Source organism: Typopeltis vanoorti, chromosome 3, assembly GCF_054136105.1.
Source record: "Typopeltis vanoorti isolate ZY-2024b chromosome 3, IOZ_Tvanoo_1.0, whole genome shotgun sequence".
In the NCBI taxonomy this organism is placed as follows: Eukaryota; Metazoa; Arthropoda; class Arachnida; order Uropygi; family Thelyphonidae; genus Typopeltis; species Typopeltis vanoorti.
The window spans coordinates 106,723,898-106,743,014 of record NC_143551.1 but is presented as its reverse complement, the minus strand read 5'-3'; the positions used below and the strand labels follow the sequence as shown (position 1 = coordinate 106,743,014).

At 33.0% G+C, this 19,117-nt stretch overlaps 1 protein-coding gene across 2 annotated transcripts in view; it reads right to left on the bottom strand.

Moving 5' to 3' along the window:
• Window positions 1–14,078: 14,078 nt before the first annotated feature.
• Window positions 14,079–19,117, bottom strand: part of spg (dedicator of cytokinesis spg) — an 869,351-nt gene continuing 864,312 nt past the window's right edge. For both annotated transcript variants that reach the window (XM_090390789.1, XM_090390790.1), the window contains one exon: window positions 14,079–16,842. In XM_090390789.1, coding sequence (XP_090246915.1) covers window positions 16,444–16,842 — 399 coding nt within the window. In that variant the 3' untranslated portion in view covers window positions 14,079–16,443. The remainder of the gene's footprint in view (window positions 16,843–19,117) is intronic.

Genomic DNA, 19,117 nt, shown 5'->3' with positions numbered 1-19,117 from the left:
TGAATCATAGTTATAATGTTATATCTTGGACTGGCAAAAGAACTGATTCTTTATCTTGCTTCTAAATTTGTGATGTGATCAGTGTATGGTATCTTTAGGAGATGTCTACAGCACCTCATTTCAAATGCCAACAACCATTTTCCATTTTCTTTTTTATGAGGGTTGAAGTTTAACTTCCATATAGAAGTACTGAATTAACTAGTATGTCAATAAGGCATAATCTGCTATCTTTATTAAAGATATTGCCTAAATATTTAAACTGATTAACTTCTTCTATGGGTGTATCCTCAAGTAGGATTTTTTTTCAGTTTCTGCTACAGCACTTCCTTCTTGGCAGAAACACAGAAATTTGTTATTGATTTTTGGGTACTTATGGTTTTAAGAGTATGACCTAATTTTGTGATTTCCTGAAGATCTGATTTGTTTTCTGCTAGAAGATCAATATCATTAGCAAAGTTTATATGTTTTATTCTTCTTCCTCCTACCATCACTCTAATACCAGTTCTCCAGGGCTTCATTTACAACATATTTGAGGAAGCAGTTAAATACATTGGTGATAATTTGCATCCCTCTGACTCCATGCTCCATTGGAAAGGACCAATAAAACAAGTAAAACATTTCAGACATTTAGACACAATTTTTAATGAAGATGGCAAATTAAATACGAAAATACGCAGTTAAATAACATTTCAGACATTTAGACACAATTTTTAATGAAGACGGCAAATTAAATACGAAACAGAGAACAAAATTAGTAAAGCTGCTATGGTAGAAAGTCAACTGAATAAATTTATATGGAATAATAGAGAAATTAGTCCCAACAACACTAAGCTAGCTGTATACAAAACAATGTCCAAACCAATTTTAACTTGGATCTGACAGCTGGGTTGGAAATAAAACACATCATTAAAGACTGAAGGCTACAGATATGAGAGTTGTGAGAAAGATTAGGGGAGTAAACAGATGGCATCATATTAAAAATGAGGATATTGTTGATGTTGTTAGCATTCAGGAATGTGTTAGCATAGCTAATCTCAGCTTAGCAAAACAAGTGTATTTTTGTCAGAATGTAAGGGAAAAGGCCCATAGAAAGACAAAAATTAGGGTGGATTGATACAATAAGATGTGCCTGAGAAGACAGAAATATAAGATCTTATAATATTGAAATCTTGACAGGAAGTTTAGTAATGATCTAACTTTTTATGTAATACTATCATCCATGGAAGATACATATCAGGAATATGATGATGATATCTAGATTTTGATTGTAGCTTAGTGATTTATATTGGAGAATAGCTGTCCAACAGATATCAAATTATATAGGAGTAGATAAGTCCTAGAAAAGGAAGACAACTAATGGCTAGCTACAAGGTTCTGTTTTAGTCTCGAAACTGTTTAACTTAAATGTTAATGATAAGGAGCAAAGCCAAAGATATAACTCTCTAAGGGACTTAAAACAAGCTCTTTGTGTGGGCCATTGAGGGGAAACTATAGAAAAATGTTACCAAGTAGTTTCAATTTGGAAGGTAACGAGGAGAAAGCTGTCTATTAAAAGTGGAGGTTGATTAAAGAATTTTTTATGACATTCTCACTTAAGAAAGGGAAATCTATATTATTATTATAAGTTTCTACCATTTGATGGAGACTATGAATAGCTGAAAGCAAGATAATCCAGGAAACTTGACTTAGACATCAGTCATGAAACTTTTTCATGTCATTATAGGATTGCAATAAGTGGAGTGAGCCTCCATAGCTCAGTCAGTATAGACGAAGCTCTTTGGGCAGAAAGACCTGGATTCGATTCTCGTCAGTGATGTCAGGAACCTTTATTTGGTCTCTTTCAATGAAAGGTGAGTTAGCTGGTCTCATATGGGAGTTTTTTCACCCAGAAACACAGTTTTTTTTTTGTCCCCCAGAACAGGCAAACTGGCCCCAAGAACACACACACAGGTTATAGTCAATGAATATTGCCCTTAGTTGGATGCAGCAATGAGTGATGAACCAGCCACATTATGAACTCCTTATTAGGGGACTCTACTTGTCCTAAAGGGATTGATGAGATCAATCAAAGAATAAAAAGCTAAAAGAGATCTGGGGTTGATAGTGGACAAGGAGTGAAATTTAGTGCACTTGATGCAAAAAATGGGAGGACAACACAAAAGACTGAATCAGTGATGAAGAGGACATTAATATAAAAAAAGTAAATATTATATTTAATATGTAAATAAAAGGTTCACATTTGGAAAATATGCAGATCTGATCAATGGGCAACTTAAATGGTGTCAGGTCTTTGGAATATTGGTTATGAGTACAGATTCAAGGAATGCCATCTTGTCATGACCAGCAGATGTGTGGTGTGGTGTGCAAGATGTGTAGAATGTGCTGTCAGAGAGTATATTAAGTGCAGAAATAGTGAATGAGTTTAAGGCACAGCATGATGAACATTGTGTTAGACAACAATGACCTTTCATGACAAGTCTTGTGACTACTTGCAGATGTTATGAGGATAATGACAATAATAACGCATGCACTTTGATAAATTTTTCTTGATAATGCACTAATTAAGTTTCTGATTTTTATAGGAACTAATTTTTGCTTTTTATTATGGTTTCACTTACCTGATAGCACTGTTTTAAACATGTTTATCTCCTTCTCAGAGACTAGGTAGAAGCTTCCATCTCATATATAGATAAGTAACTTATACATTTGCTATCGACCAGAGATCAAAATTGTTATTTTGAAAAGAGAGTCTTAAAAACTTAAATTGCTGGTAAAACTGTAAAAGAAAGATAAATTTTTTTTTTTCTCTCTGGAAGTGATAACACTATGAGGGCCACATATATCCTTCATTATAGTTTGCCTTTATATTGCACTACTTTCAAAGACATGATCCTGAAAGCAGAGAGAAATACTTTTTTTTTTAGAACATAGTAGTGTTAAGAATTCAATCAAGCCAACTTGAAGGTTGTATATGTTCTATGTAAGCCCTTATCTGTTATTATTTTCAAAAAATTTAATTTCTCTATGCTAATATAGTTTGCTAATTTGGTGAGAAAAATGGATACTTCATCTTTTTAACAGTTTAACCAACAAGATTAGTCTTTTTAAGGTTTGCTTTAAACTAATAACTACAAGCTGCAGAATAAATGGATACAGTAGTAGTTATAAAGTAGCTGTGTAGATGTTAATATTTATAAAGTAAAACAAAAGATAACTAACCATATTTTTTGTACCTAATACTTGTAAGAAACAGTTGCAAGACCAAAAGAAAATTTATTAAAATTACAATTATAATTATTGTTAAACAATGCATATAACACATATTTTTTAAGGAAATATATCAAGAGGCCAAATTATGAAGGAATAAAATACTGGGAATAAATTCTTTGAAAATATTATTAATGGGATTTCAAGAGAAAAACAACTGCATGTTTGCTTCTGCAGTGAGATTGGGAGAACAACAGGACATGCACCCTTTGAGAAGACAAGAATTTGATTCTTGTCATGATGAGAGGAATCTTTAAAATATAGGCTTTTTTTTTTTTATTTTTTATTTTTTTAAATTGTAGGTGAACTGGCCCATTTCATATAGTGATATCATGGTTGTTTTCCCCTCCTGGAAACTAAACTTTTTCATCCTGCAGTACAGGCAAATCAGTTAGCAGCACATACAATTAACAGACAAAAATGTTATGTAGTGCACAGTAGGTAAGTGTAGTGCAGATGGTGTGGTGTAAAGAGGAAAAACATCTGCATGTTTGCTTCAAACTCTGCCATTGCAGGTCCTAAGCCTGGATGAGGAAGGAGGAGGGGAGGGGAGCGAAGGAATAATAACCTTTTGAAAAACCCTGGTTTCAGCTGGTCTGACTGATAGCACTCAGTAAGGGACCCTACCAGGGTTACACAAATGATGAAGAGGAGTCAACAGCCATTACATCAGATGAAGACCTCAAGCCAATGGTGGATGAACTTTCTTCAGTGATGTCTGTACTCCAGAGGAGTGGTACACAGGCTTCTGTCTCCATGTTAGGAGTGGCCTTCTAAAACACTGGTAGAAGCAGAAAAACGCATTTCCCAAGGAGTCTGGTCAGCATGGGAAATTAGACCATCAATCTCCCAAATGTCAAAAAGAAGAAAGAAAGGTTATACTGCCCAAGGTCAAATGGGTCACAGACTGGATCTGACTACTTTTTCACAGCAATATGATGGTGCTGCCTTAAACCACTCTTGGAGGGCAAAACCTGATGAAGCAGGGAAAACAATTCAACAAGACAACTTTAATAACATACAATGTAAGAATACTGGGAACTCAGGATAGAATAGAACTTTAAAATGAATTGAAAGATAAAGTGGGACATTATTGGATTATCAGAAGTTAACAGGCAATACACTTTACTGGAAAGGACCAGAAGATTCAAGATCAAAAGGTTTCTTGTAAACAAATGAATTTCAGATAAAATATTCACCTATAAAGGTTTATCTGATAGAGTAGCATTTGTCAAATTAAAGATTAATGACAGAACGTATATCAAAATAATATAAGTTTATAGCCTAACAAGTGAAAGTGACAATGATTAAATGGAAATATTTTAAGATATCAAAAAAAAAGAAAAAAGCAATAGTCATGGGAGATTTCAATTTTAAATTGGGAGTCAAAAGGGATGATAAAGAAATATGTAGGAAAATATGGATTAGGCTTTTGGAATGAAAGGGGAGACATGCTGATCAACTTACAACTGACTAACTTCAAAGCTATGAATACCTTTTTCAAGAAGAGATCCAACAGAAGATGGACTTAGCTAAGCCCAAATGGGACAACAAAAAATGAAATATATTTCATACTTTCTTCAAGAACTCATATCTTCAAGGATGTTAATGTTTTAAACCATATTGGCATCACCTCTGATTATAGAACGGAGAGAGGAAAAATAGAAATACTGGTAAAAGATGAGAGTTGTATTGCAAAAAAGGAAAAATATTATAAAAGCTGAAATACTTCACACAAACAGGGATACCTTTAAGATATCACTGGAAAAGAAACTTAAAGAAAATATACAAAGGATATCAAATACAGGAATAAGCATTGACTATGAAGAAGAAAAAATAAGAAATCTTATTGAATCACAAAAAATGTAAACGAAAACAAATGGAGCTGGACTAGGAAACTATCAGAAAAAACAATAAACCTAATCGAAAAGAGAAAACAATTAATTGCAGAGGGGGGTAAGAGGAACTATTAAAATAACAGTAATACATAAGGCAATAAGGATAAATATAAAAGAAGATATTAAGAAAAGAGAAGAAGATATGATCCAAAAAATCATTGATGAAAACAGAAACTTCAGTATTCTAAGAAATAATCTTTCATCTGGAAGAAAGAATATTATAGTTCTTGAAGACCAAAATGGAAGTAAAAAATTGGTAAAAAAAAACAGAAGCTAAAAATGTTTAAACAAATCTGTATAAAAGTGAAGATAAAAAGAAACTCTAGAATCAACAGAAAAAAAAAAAGGATTATGACAACACCTCTGATATACCTCCATTAGAAATCTTTGAAACTGAAAAAGCATTAACAATATTGAAAAACAATAAAGCTGCCAGAGAGGATGGTTTAATAATAGAAATGATTAAAGAAAGAAGGTGGGGATTCTAAAATAAGAATTGAAAATCCTCTCCAATAAAAGCATCAAAAAAGGAGAAACACCCCAAATATGGAATAATGCAAACATTTTACTGCATAAAAAGGAAGTAAATTAAAACTAGAAAACTACAGACCTATTAGTTTGTTATCCCACATTTATAAGCTTTTCTCTAGAATTATAACCCATAGATTAGAAACAAGACTTCAATACAACCTTCTGAACAAACTGGTTTCAGAAAGAACTTCAGTACAATAGATCATATTCAATTAATGTCTGTTTATTGAAAAATGCAATGAATACAACCTTCCTCTTCACACGGCCTTCATAGGTTTTTTAAAAAAAAGTTTTTCATTACATAAAAACATCAATAATAGAAGCCCATAGAGATTACGGAGATAAGAAAGACACTTTACTGACATAATAAATTATATTTTTGAAAATGCAATAGCAAATATCATTTTCAATGAAATAAGCAAAAAATTTCACATAAATCAAGGGATAAGGCAAGAAAACACCATTTCCCTCAAATTCTTCACATAAACATTGGAAGATATGATGAACAATTTAGAATGGTCCAATAAAGGAGTCAACATTAATAGAATTATTCTGATTTTTAGTGGAACCTATGGCATGGTAATTAAATAATAAAGTAACATATAAAAACCACAGTGATGTCTTTAATTAGTAAAAGGACAGATATTTCGTACTAAAATTAATAGTACATCTTCAGATTCTGTAACAGTAATAGGAATGGAATACAAGCAAAATGTTTGGTGGATCACCTATTAAAATACAATTGTTACCGTGTGCTAGGAAATAATAAAATAACAAATTTAATCTATTAAGATAAATGGTTTTTTACATAAGATAAAAGTCTCCCAGATCTTTGAGAGAGACATATGGTCATTTCTATTTAAATTCGGTCGGTGTAAGATAATTTCACAACTTTCTTTGAATAAGTGTTCATATTTGAATCTGCATCTATGGAGGAGAACTGCTTTATCCCATTGGACACTATGAATAGAGTCAATACTGTGCTGCACCAAACCAGACTTCAGAGATTATATTGATTATAATATTCAGAGGAATATTATAATCACTATAATATTGATGTTCTTTTATTCTTTTTTCCAAAGAACGGCCAGTTTGTCCAAAATAAGAGACATCGCATTCGCAAGGTATATTAATGGAATTAAATTAAATTACCTAAGATTTGCTGATGATATTCTTATTATTAATAGCAGGTTTTTTCCTCCTGGAAACTCCGGTTTTTCATCTCACATACAGACTAATCGGCCCTTCAAAACACACAATTTACAGACAAAAAATACTAGTTGTGGTGGTGGTGGACAGTAGATGGCATTGATGGAGATGATTGGTAGTAGAGGTTCGGTGTAGTGGTGGAGAGAGACAGTTGTATAGTAGGTGTCCTCCCGTGATGCGTCTTCGGACTCCTTGGAGATGTCATGAATAATAACAATTATTGCAAACAATATGAAAGATTTAAAAGAAATTATAGATCTAACAACTAAATTAATAGAAATGGATTAGGCATTAATTCTGAGAAAACCAAAATAATGACAAACTGAAAAAGATACGATGAAAGACATAACATTATTACGGCACAGTAAACCCTCAATTTAACGGAATAATAGGGGCTTAAGGGGTGTCCGTTAAATCACAAATTTTTTTAAAATAAAATATCTGTAACATTATACTGCAATTTTATCAATATTAGCACTGTCATAACAAAAAAAAATTGTTTTACACACTTTTTATCACAATTTTCACACTTTTAGATAAGTTAATGTGAAGTTAATGTTTGATGTTGAGGTGCTTGGTTTAAGTAATCCTGCTTTGAAAAACTATCAAGTTTTTTTTTGAACTTTTGAATTTGGCTGTTTTTTATAATTAACTCCCTAAAAAGGGGAGCATAAGGGTAAAAGCTGCATAACTGAGAGGAGACCTCCACATAGCCTTTAAAGGAATGCGGAGAACCGACCAGGGCTTCTGACCTAATGTCCAATCCTCACCTTCTCGTGCCACACCCTGTTGGGTATCTACCTGGATAGTGAACGAATGAGGATGGGCTGGCAATTTGGGATTTAGCACCCAATTGTATTCCTATTGGTTAAACCAAAATACAAAATGATGGTACAACATGACAAAATTTCATGCCGGCTGGGGCATCGCCCTGATTCCCTCGCGAAAACAACGGGGCCTTGTTTTTGCTAGGGAACCAGGGCGAATAGCGAAAAGTCAGCTACTGGAACAAATCCGAAAGCACACCCCAATTCAACATCACCAGAGTTAAAGATCGGTACTATCAACATAAGGAGCAGGAATGGCAAAGAAATGGAGCTAGCTGAGGAATTAGATAAGTACCAGATCGACATAATAGGGGTGACTGAAACAAAAAAGACCAAAACTGGTGAGATCTTTCTGAGCAATAAATACAAAATGTTATATTCGGGCAATGACAATCGAGGAAAAGAAGGAGTAGCCATAGTATTCAACACAAAATACGAAGCTAATCTTCTTGAATGGCAGGCAGCCTCAAGTAGAGTGATTTGGGCAAATATCAGAATGGGGAATTGGACAATGAGACTTATTTGTGCCTATGATCTCACAGAAGGTTCTACTAATTTAGAAAAGGAGGAATTTTTTGATGTTTAGAAAAAGCATCTGACACAATGAAAAAGGAAAAGTTGGTCCTTGTTGGAAATCTAAATAGCAGAGTAGGAAGTAATTGTCAGACATACAAAAATGTTTTGGGAAAATTTGGAGAAAAGAGGGAAGCTAATAATAATGGCAAATACCTGTTGGATTTCTGCTCAGGACATGGACTGGTTATTACTAACACCATGTTCCAACATAAAAATGTGCACAAATTCACATGGAGAGAAGAGGCAAGGAATAAGAAAAGTCTCATTGACTTTGTTATTGTTGATGTTTTCTCCATGGTGCAGGACACCAGAGTGTACAGAGGATTTGAAATTGGAAGTGACCACTATTTAGTCTTGAGCAGGATAAAATTGAATTTCATATTAAAAAGAATAACATGTAAGAAAGTTTTAAAGCGAATAAAAGTTAAGCAGATCTCAGATGTGAACTGTAGACTAAAATACATAAAGATTATTGAAGAAAAAATGAAAGAGTTTGAGAACAGGAACCAAACCTTGGAGATTCAGTGGCAAGCCTTGAAGAAAACCCTGATTGATTCAGCCAGAGAGGCATGTGGTGAGGTTGTCTGTAAGGATGGAAAAATCAGAACTCCATGGTGGAAACAGGAAGTTAAAGAGGCAGTGAAGGAAAAGAAAGCATATCAAATGTTCCTGGAAAATAAGTCAGCTTGTGCTCTTAGAGAATATAGAAGCAAATGTAAGAAAACGAAATACTGTGTAAAACTAGCTAAACAAAAGTCATGGAAGGACTTTGGCAAGAATATAGAAAGTAAATATCAAGAAGGTAGTAAGATATTTTGGAGGTTGTTGAAGAAGCTTAGGAATGGAAGAAAGAGTGCGTTCTTCCATTTAGAGATGATAAAGGTGACATGAAAATGGGAGATAAAGATATCCTTGAAGTATGAAGTGATTACTTTGAAAATTTGCTAAATGAAACAAGCAGTGATGACAGCACAGTGATAAACAACACTGACCAGGCATGCAGTCAGGAATACATATCCATACTTGAAGTAGAAAAAGCCATCAAAGGCTTGAAATGTGGAAAGGCAGCAGGAGTAGATGATATTCGACCAGAAATGCTGAAGTATGGTGGTATAAAAGTCTTCCAGTGGCTACACTGCATAGTTCAGAAGGCCTGGACAAAGGGACGAATTCCTGATGATTGGAGTAGAGCTCTCATAGTACCCATATATAAAAAGGGAAATAAAACTGAATGTGAGAATTACAGAGGTATATCCCTACTGAGTGTTCCTGGTAAGATATATACAAGTATACTTGAGAAACGGTTGAGAAGAATCGTGGAAGAAAAGCTTGGTGAAGAACAAGCTGGATTCAGGCCAAATAGAAGCTGTCAGGATCAGATCTTCATTTTATGACAAATAGTTGAGAAATCATGGGAATATAACAAAGATCTGTATTTAAGTTTTGTCGATTTGGAAAAGGCATATGACAAGGTGCCAAAAGAGAAGCTATTCAATACGCTACAGTTATATGGTGTCAATGGGGCATTATATCAAGCAATACTTAGTCTTTATTTGAGTTGTAAGTCAGCAGTTAGAATTGAAGGAAGTACAGGAAGATGGTTTAATGTTAAATCTGGTGTGAGACAAGGATGTACATTATCCCCTCTGTTATTAATTATCTATATGGATCACATTATGAAGGAAAGTGGTATTAAACATGATATCAAAATTGGAGATGTTAATGTCAGCTGTTTGCTTTTTGAAGATGATGTTATACTTCTAAATAAATCCGCTACAAGTCTGCAAGATTCTCTGGCTAAATTGAATAGCTGTTGTAATTGATATGGCATGAAGGTCAGCAATAAAAAGACAAAGTCAATGAAAATAGGCAGAATCATTGAAAATGTCAACTGTGTTGTGAATGGAGAACCTGTGGAACAAGTAAAACATTTTAGCTACTTAGGTATGATTTTTAGTAATGACGGTAAATTAAATATGGAAATAGACAACAGAATCAACAAAGCTGGTATGGTAGGAAGTCAACTGAATAAATTCATATGGAATAAGAGAGAAATTAGTTATAACACTAAATTAGCTGTATACAAGATAATGTTCAAACCAGTTTTAACTTATTTATCTGAGAGTTGGGTCAGAAGTAAAACACCTGACCAAAGACTAGAAGACCGCAGATATGAGAGTCCTGAGAAAGATTAGAGGCGTGAACAGATGGCATCAATGGCAATATCATATTAAAAACGAGGATATTAGGAAAGAACTTGACATTGTCAGCATCCAGGAATGCGTTAGCAGAGCTAATCTCAGGTGGTATGGTCACTTAAACAGAATGGGCGATTAGCAAAACTGATTTAATTAAGATGAAAAAGTGCCTTAGACGATACAAATATAACATCTGGTAATGTTGGAGTCTTGACAAGTAACAGAACAGACTGATTTGGAAGAAAATTGTAGATAGGAAGTTAGTAATGATGTAAATTTTTCATGTAGTACTATCATATCCTGTACACTCCTTGGCAGGAATTTGATGATGAACTCCCTAAAATTATGAAAATGTGTGTAATAAAACTGCTGCAGAAAGCCATGGCATGCGACAAAAGAACCAATTACAGTGCGATTGGTGTGATCACGTCCTAATCATTTACTGAACATGTTTTATGAGCAGTGACTCATTTATGTCGGCTAAATTATTACAGTTTTTTTTCAACATATGATGGTCTATTTGCCAAAATTTGTTAAAAATAATAGGAAATGAATAACAATAAATAGCCTGTTAATTTAATTATAAGCAAATCTTGGTTAAAAGCATTTTAAAATTAACAGTGTTAATTTTCACGTGACATACGGACTGGAAACTCTGTCCGTTAAAGAGAGGATTTACTGTAAACAATAAAGAAATTGAAATAGCAGATGAGTGTGTATGCTTAGGAAAATTGTTAACGAGGCGTCATGGAAGAAGTGAAAAGAAGAATAGGAATGGGATGGTCAGCTCTTGGAAAATTGAAGAGATTTTTAAACAGCAAAATAAAATATGAGAACAGAGCTGTTCAACCAATGTGTATTGCCTATTATGACATACAGAGCAGAAACCTGATCAATCAAAAAAAAATAATAGATAAAATGCAAAAAAACAGAAAGAAGAATGGAAAGATGTCTGATAAACATGAGACCCACAGATAAAATCAAAATGAAGAAATATCTAAAAAATATATATACAAGAGAATATCATGAAATCTTCATTAAACATCATGAAATGGCTTTGATGCTTCTTGAATATTTGTGCAGCACATCAAATTTTGATTTGCTGCACAAATGGATGAGTAACTTTCATGTTGAATGAAACCCTGGTCCTTGTATATACTGAAATGTGAGCATTTTCATGATGTTCGATAAAGACAGTGGCAGTAAAAACTGACTTACCGTTGCGTTTATGGGAACCAAAAACTTCACTATATGATCACTTTCCTGAATTTTTTAAATATTGGCTGATCTATGTAAGTCTTGCTCAGGAACATGGGATAATATAGACATCAGGATATTTTTAGAATGGACATTATCTTTTGAAGACTATGGGAGCTTTAAAGTATCTGAATTAAAGGAGATTCCAACATCTTGTAGCATAGAGGCGTTATGTTAGAAAATCCCACTGATATTTAGTAAAGATATAACTTTTTATCATCCTTATGATGTGTGGGCTTCAAGTATAACAATCTGAAAAAACCTTCCTTGGGTAGCCATTAGTTCCTGAGATTTGAAATCAAATTCACAAAATGCTTATAAAACTTCTCATATAGAAAAATGCTGATTGATTAAATAATAAAATAAAATCAACCATTTATATACAAAACAATATAAAAATGGGTGGACTCTATTAAAATAAAAAGTTATTAACTCTTTCTATGATTTGAATCATAAAGAAATATTATGAGTAAAGGTTTGCAGTAAAATCTTCAAGCATTCTGAAAGTTGATATTATAGCAAGTGCAGAGGAGCAAAATGACATTAGACCAAAAATTGTACCCATCCCTTTAAATTCCTCTGCTCCAAAAAATTATGTAATTGCTTTGAAACAAGAGGCACTTAAGAAATATAAATAAAAACATACCTGTTCTAAGAGCAGATAAAGAGAATGCAATGGTAACCATGAATGCTAAAGACCATATACAATACCAAAACTTCCTTCTCCTACTTAGGTATGGAGAGTAATCCTACTCGATCTACTCATAATAAGACAAATGATCTTAACAACATGCTCATCGTCTAAGGATTTAAAGAACCCAACTTAAATTTTACTGTTAGTGTATGGTTTACTGAAAAGTCACAAAGCAGGCATACCCCTTAGCCTAACAGTGCAGTAATACTGTATCAAAATAGAGTACTTACCTAAAATTCTTCAAAAATTCCTCTCAGCTTGTCAAAAAATTTTATTCAAGTAAACCTTTCTGACATTCTGGGTTTTTTTGACAGTATCTTTATTTACAAAGATACCCATAGAAGCCATTCCTTACATATTAGATTTGCTTTTTTCCATCAAATACAACAAAAGCTTTTAAGCACTGTCTTTGGTTCTCTTACTTTAAATAGAATGAAAGATCTATATCCAACTATACAATGTAACGATAGGTTCTTCGTTGTAACCACTGCCAACTACCATTCTCCATTGTCACAAACTTATATGTGGAGAAATTTGAAGAGCCTTGTCACAAGCTATTCTGAAGCCAGCCACATAGTCATTAATGGTGATATTGTTTGAAAAAATGGCCTGGATTAAAAAAGGCTTTTTGTTTTTACTAAATGAGTTCTATTAAAAAATAAAGTTAATCATCAAAATAGAGAAGAACAACAAACACCCCCTTTCAATATACATTAATCCAATGATATGCTGCATTAAAGAATGGTAGCATTAACACTGGATATCCTAAAGAAAGATCCTTCATACTGGCTGTTATTCTCATACCACTTTGCTCCACTATCCCAGCGGAAGTTCAGCTACATAATGTGTGAAAAAAAGTGTTTTGGCATTCGCAGAATTGTGTATTATGAATTTGTTCCTCAAGGTTATGTACTTCTCTTAAACTTTTTTTCTACAATCAATTCATTCAAAACGGTTATTCAAAGAGAGCCATTTATTATATACGAGAAACTTCATGCTTCATAAGAGGACTTCAGATATAGACTTCATCTTTACCATACACTGGTGGGACTTCCTAACAGGATAGTTTTCATACTACAAGCTCCAAAAGTAAGTGTTTCTTTACAAAAAAAAAAAAGATCCTTGTGTTTATATAAGATCCCCTGTTCCTGTCCTTAATATGAACATGAAAGAAGTTATGAAATTTGGAAAGATGAATGTCATAGTGATATCATTCATAAACTGCCCATATCTTCATAGAACAGCACAAAACAGACTGGTCATCTCCTTAAATCCTATTAAAGATAGTTTTAAATGGGTGTCCCAGTATCGTACTCCTTCACATCATATATCTTTTCAGAGAAAAAACTGCTCTAGCTTTTCTCGTTTTAAGTAGTATGTTAACTATAAAACCTGCACTTTTATATATTAGCTAGAGTGAGGTCTAACTGATACAACAGGTATTTATCCAAAGAACTACAGGGCAATCCTGTAAAAGGCAATAAAAATTAGCAAGAAGAATAAGTGATTACAAAAAACTCAAATCTTTCAAATGTACTAATAAATAATATGGACAGACAAAAATCAAAAAGAATGTTTTTTAATAACAACACTTATGATTCAAATAAATTTATAACTAAAGATTTTATATATATGATATTATAATCAGTATTTGCATTGGTTTTTGGAACAACATAATAAAAATGGAATGAGAAAAATAAAGACAGAATAAATAACAATTGAAATCATTTGAAATTATTACTGCACAGAAAGTGACAGTTCTGTATTGTGAAAGGATATTTTCTAATTAGGAAAGATATTTAAAAATTACATAATGATGTTTCATTTGCAGTGGTACAGATTTTATTATTGAAATATCATTAGGCATTTTAGTTAAAGCTATTAAAACCTTGAAACATTCATGATTTATGTCAGTAATAACCAACTTATGCATACTCAGGACTTACTTTTGTCTTTTATTCGAATTGCCAGGGACAAATATAGTATTACAAGTTTTTAAAAAAGAGACAGGTGATATTATAATTGTGAGTGAAAACTGGATAAAAAGTTATCAACCATTTTAAAGACAACAAATTATTTACATAAAAAAAACAAGTTCTTCTTTCCTTCCTATAACACACACAAACTTAATAATAGTTTTTAAAATAAGAAAACAAACACTGTAGAAAAACAGAAATGCACTGATCTCACTGATCTTTCCACCAGCGATATATGGCTAGTGGGCCAGTTGGCCACTGCTGATATATACATAGACTTAAAAATATACAAAAGAAATGTTTGGTTATTACAAGCACTATGGTTACTAGTGCCCAATGACTAATCAAGCTTCTGCTCTTTTGAGGTGGAAGGAAAAGAGAAAATGGAATGATTTCATGTCTTCCATGAAAGAAGTGGGATTGCATCTCACCTACTTCAACCACTTCTGCTATCACAGTAATTTTAATAACTGACTTAAAAACAAATTATACATAAAAAAAAAATTCTATTACAAAACTTGCAATTCTGGTAAAGAACATTACAGAATGATGTTTCATGGATTTCTTTTAGCATATTAGAAAATTACCTGGGAAAGGATTTTACAAAGAATCAAAAATTATTAAATTGTTGCTAAGAGAGATAGCCTACTTCAGTAAGAATTAGACATGCTAGAGTCAGAAAAAATAAAAAATGAGAATAATAAATTAAAAATAAAAATTTTAAGAATTAATAAAAATACATGCACTTTAATTATTTTAGTACCCAGAATAATATATATATATAATAAGACTTGAGAAGCATGTAATTTTTCAATATCAGATGCATCCATAAAATGATTTATTTTATTTCAGAACAAATATTTAGATAATTTTTTGAAAACCAACTGCTGTATATGAAAGATGTACAGGACTTTCGCCAATAATTACACTTATGATTTAACTCAATTTAATAATTTTTAGTGATCTTAACATTTATAGATTTACAGAAACGAAGTTATATTTGTTCTTAGTTTGATGTTATGTAAGCAGTAGAAGAGAGTTAGCCATTTTGCGAGGCAAAGGGATCAATTTAATGGACTTAAATATGGATGCTTTATAGGATATATAGCAAATGAAATTCACGTAGCTTCTTGTGCATTTCCAGTTTCTTTCAAACAACTCTTTCTGAAAAGTTAATAAATAAAATAAATACAAAAAATACATTGTTTTCCTGTTTTACATTGATTCAAAACAGGTCTATTAGTTAAATTCTACAGTTCTTACAAAATGTATAAAAGGACGACTTAATGAGATATATTTACATCTAACAGAAGAGTTGCCATACAAAGTTTAGTATAAAATACTGATAATTTGGTATCCTATTTCATGTCATAGATGCCATATATCTAATATAAATATTAGATATCAGACTACCAAATGAAAATAAATTTCTGAATAACATCTTATTTTATTTCAATGTTATTAAATTGTAATAAAATAACATCCTATTGTTGGGAATAACATTTAATCTAGATAACATGGCTGGATGATAAGCATGACACCAGAAATTCTTTCTATAAACATTACGAGCAGACAACAAAAATTATCTCATATAAAATACATAAAGTAGTCTCCAACTAAGGAATGCATATTTTCCCTCAATTTTCAGGAATGAACATCACAACCAATTTCTTACGCTTGTTTCTTTTTCAACAACTAATTTTTAGCTGTAGTACAAATACAATTTTTAGTGGCAGAGATATACTTTCTTCTTTAAGCGAGCTCATTAAGATGATAATGTACTATTTAACTCAAAAACTGTTTTGAGCAGATTTTTCTGGAATTGAACTCATTTGAATAACTGGGCAGCTTTGTATTTGTGAATTGCAACAATTTTCTTTCATGCAATTGCTTAGTCTCACCTCTTTCAATTCTGATATTGGGAACAGAGGAATCTTTGTGTACCCACAAAAGAAATGAAGTCTCATAGCTGCGATTTATTCTAACTTTCCATTTCTCCTTGAACTAAAGTTAGGCATTTGAATTTAGAGAATGAAGAGAAAGTTCTGCTTCAGAACATGGAAATGACAGTGCCCTCTGCTGAGATGGAGACGTTCCTACTGAAGGTATCAGTGATGTTGAATATGATCTTCTTGAAGGCGAGTCTGGTGTTAGTGCCGGAGAATGTGTTGGTGTGTTGTTTGCTGTAGATGTATTGCTGTTATTTCCACCAGAACTGTTAACCACTGTTGCTCTTTTTAATGGAAGTGGAGGTCTATTAAATTCTTTTACAGGAGAGGTAGAAAATGTCCCTGATACTTTCTCATCTGGAGTAGTAAGAGGAGATGGACTTCCAGATTCTTGTGAATCAACAGGAATTGGTAGTGAATGAAACTCTTTGGAATTGGTAATTAGTGATGATGAAGAACACTAAAAAGAAAACAACAAAAATAAATAAAAGAAAATAAAAATGCAACATATCGATTTTTCTGCATTATATCAGTTAATTATAAATTACACTTAATCTAACACATTTCAAAAAACATCAACCAAATTTAGCGTTTTTGGTAATTCCTGTCTCCTTTGAATTATATTCATAAGAAACATTTGTTACCTTATTAGGAGCATCCTGGTGATGGATTGAATGAGCTAGATGGCAAATGAGGAAAGAAAGGAGGATTTTTTTATGGTTTTAGTTGAAATTACTGCTGAAGTAGTTACGCTATGAGACAGGTGTATTATGTTTGTTATTATGTATTCCCCTTCCCCCAGCATGAAAAATGTGAGTTTCCTAGGAGTTGAAATCCTGCCATTTTTGCATGTGAAAATGGGAGGTGAGGATCCTTGTGACAGTATAATATTGTCCCCCCCCCCCCTAAACACACACACTAATCTGCTAAGTCTGAAGACTGCATGTGTTTCCTTTCATTTGTGCTAAAAACTTGTGCTTCAGAATTAACATCCATCCAGAATCTGGCAACTACCCAACAGTATGAAAGCAAATCTTTATCCAGACTGTCGAGAGAGATAAAGTCAGCCATCAAACTATCCTCTCTCAAAAGCAATGGAAAAGGTAATCAACAAACATATTCTTCACTACCTAGAGCCCCATTAGTTAATTGGTGATCACCAATATGGATTTCACCATTCTTGTTCAACAGCAAACTTCCTCCCTAACCTTACCCCACCTTTGGACACGGGCCATGGAGAGAATAAGATAAACTTGTGGTTGTTCTTGATATTTCTAAGGTTTGATTGTATCTGGCATCAAGGATGAATTTTTGCTAAGCTATATGGTATCCCCTATATGTGACTGGATTGCCAATTTCCTCTCTGGTTATTCATTGCATGTCATGGTGGACGACATTCTCTCATCAGATGTCTTTATCAATGGCTGAGTGGCTCAGAGTTTTGTACTCTCATCCATGTTCTTCCTTCTATATCTCAATGAACATCTTTCTCTAACTTGAAATCCCATCAATAGTTTTGCTGATGCTAGTACTCTCCTTATCATATTCTTCATTTGCATAACATTGTAGTATAGTACAAAAATGATTCGTAGTTCAAGATCTTCATTACTCTAAGTCTTCTATTAGCTTTGAATTTCAATGCTGTCAAAACAGAGTCCTATCTTGTAACTCAGAAAAAAGAAAGATCCTACCTCACCCTCTTACTTTTGATAATGTGTTCTAATTTCTAGTCAAATTCTGTTGTCTCTTCTTGTGCTGAATTTCAAACCTAGCTTATCCTAGTATAAATATGTTATCAATAGCCTCCAAAATAATTTTTATTCTTTTCCTTTCATCAAAATAGTACTTCTCTTCCACATAACATTTTCTAAATCTCACATCTTCTCCGACCTTAGAATACTGTTCTCACATCAAGGGTGGTACACCTAAAATCTCATAAGTATTCTTGATTGTACACAAAAGAGGGCAAGCCACTTTACAGGTGATCCTTCTCTCACAGAATCCCCCTCCCCCCTAGTCACTTATAGGTGTGTGCTCTGCTTCTGCATTTGGCCTGTTTGTTTTTGTTAATAGGTACTATCATGGGTGTTGTTCCACCAAACTGGCAACTAGTATTCTATTGTCTTCTAATCATGTAAGAACATAAGCAGCTACTGGTCAACAACTATACACAGTTCAATTCTAATCACATCAAATCAATTTCTTATCTTCTTCCTTCTTTTTCATATATCTCTGTTCTTTGGGATAGCCTTCCCTGAATACAAATTTCAGCTTTTTCAAGAAACGTGTTAACAGATTTCTTCCTTTTCTCTAATCACTTGTCCATGGCACAAGTGCCATAGGAAAATGATTAGAGAAAACCCATGATTTGTGTCATGGGTTTTGTAGCCTCTTGTGCAGGTGGCCAAATTAACACAAAATATAATATATTCCCGTTTTGCAAATCATGACAAAACATGCGAATCCTCCCCCCCGCCCTTCATGTAGTATATGTGACAACTTTGTGGGAATGCTAAATGAAGAATACAAGGTTTGTCCAGAAAATTCCCAAACTTTTTAATTATCGTGCTACAAGCCCTACTAGCTGCATGGTTCATATGCAGCAATCTAGCAGGTAATATTGAGAAATAGCTTAGTGAAAACTGTAACATAATATTTTCCTTAGTTATTGTACTACATCTGTTTTTGTTTGGTGTGTCTGGCGATTTTTTTGTTGTTTAAAATGAGCAATTTTT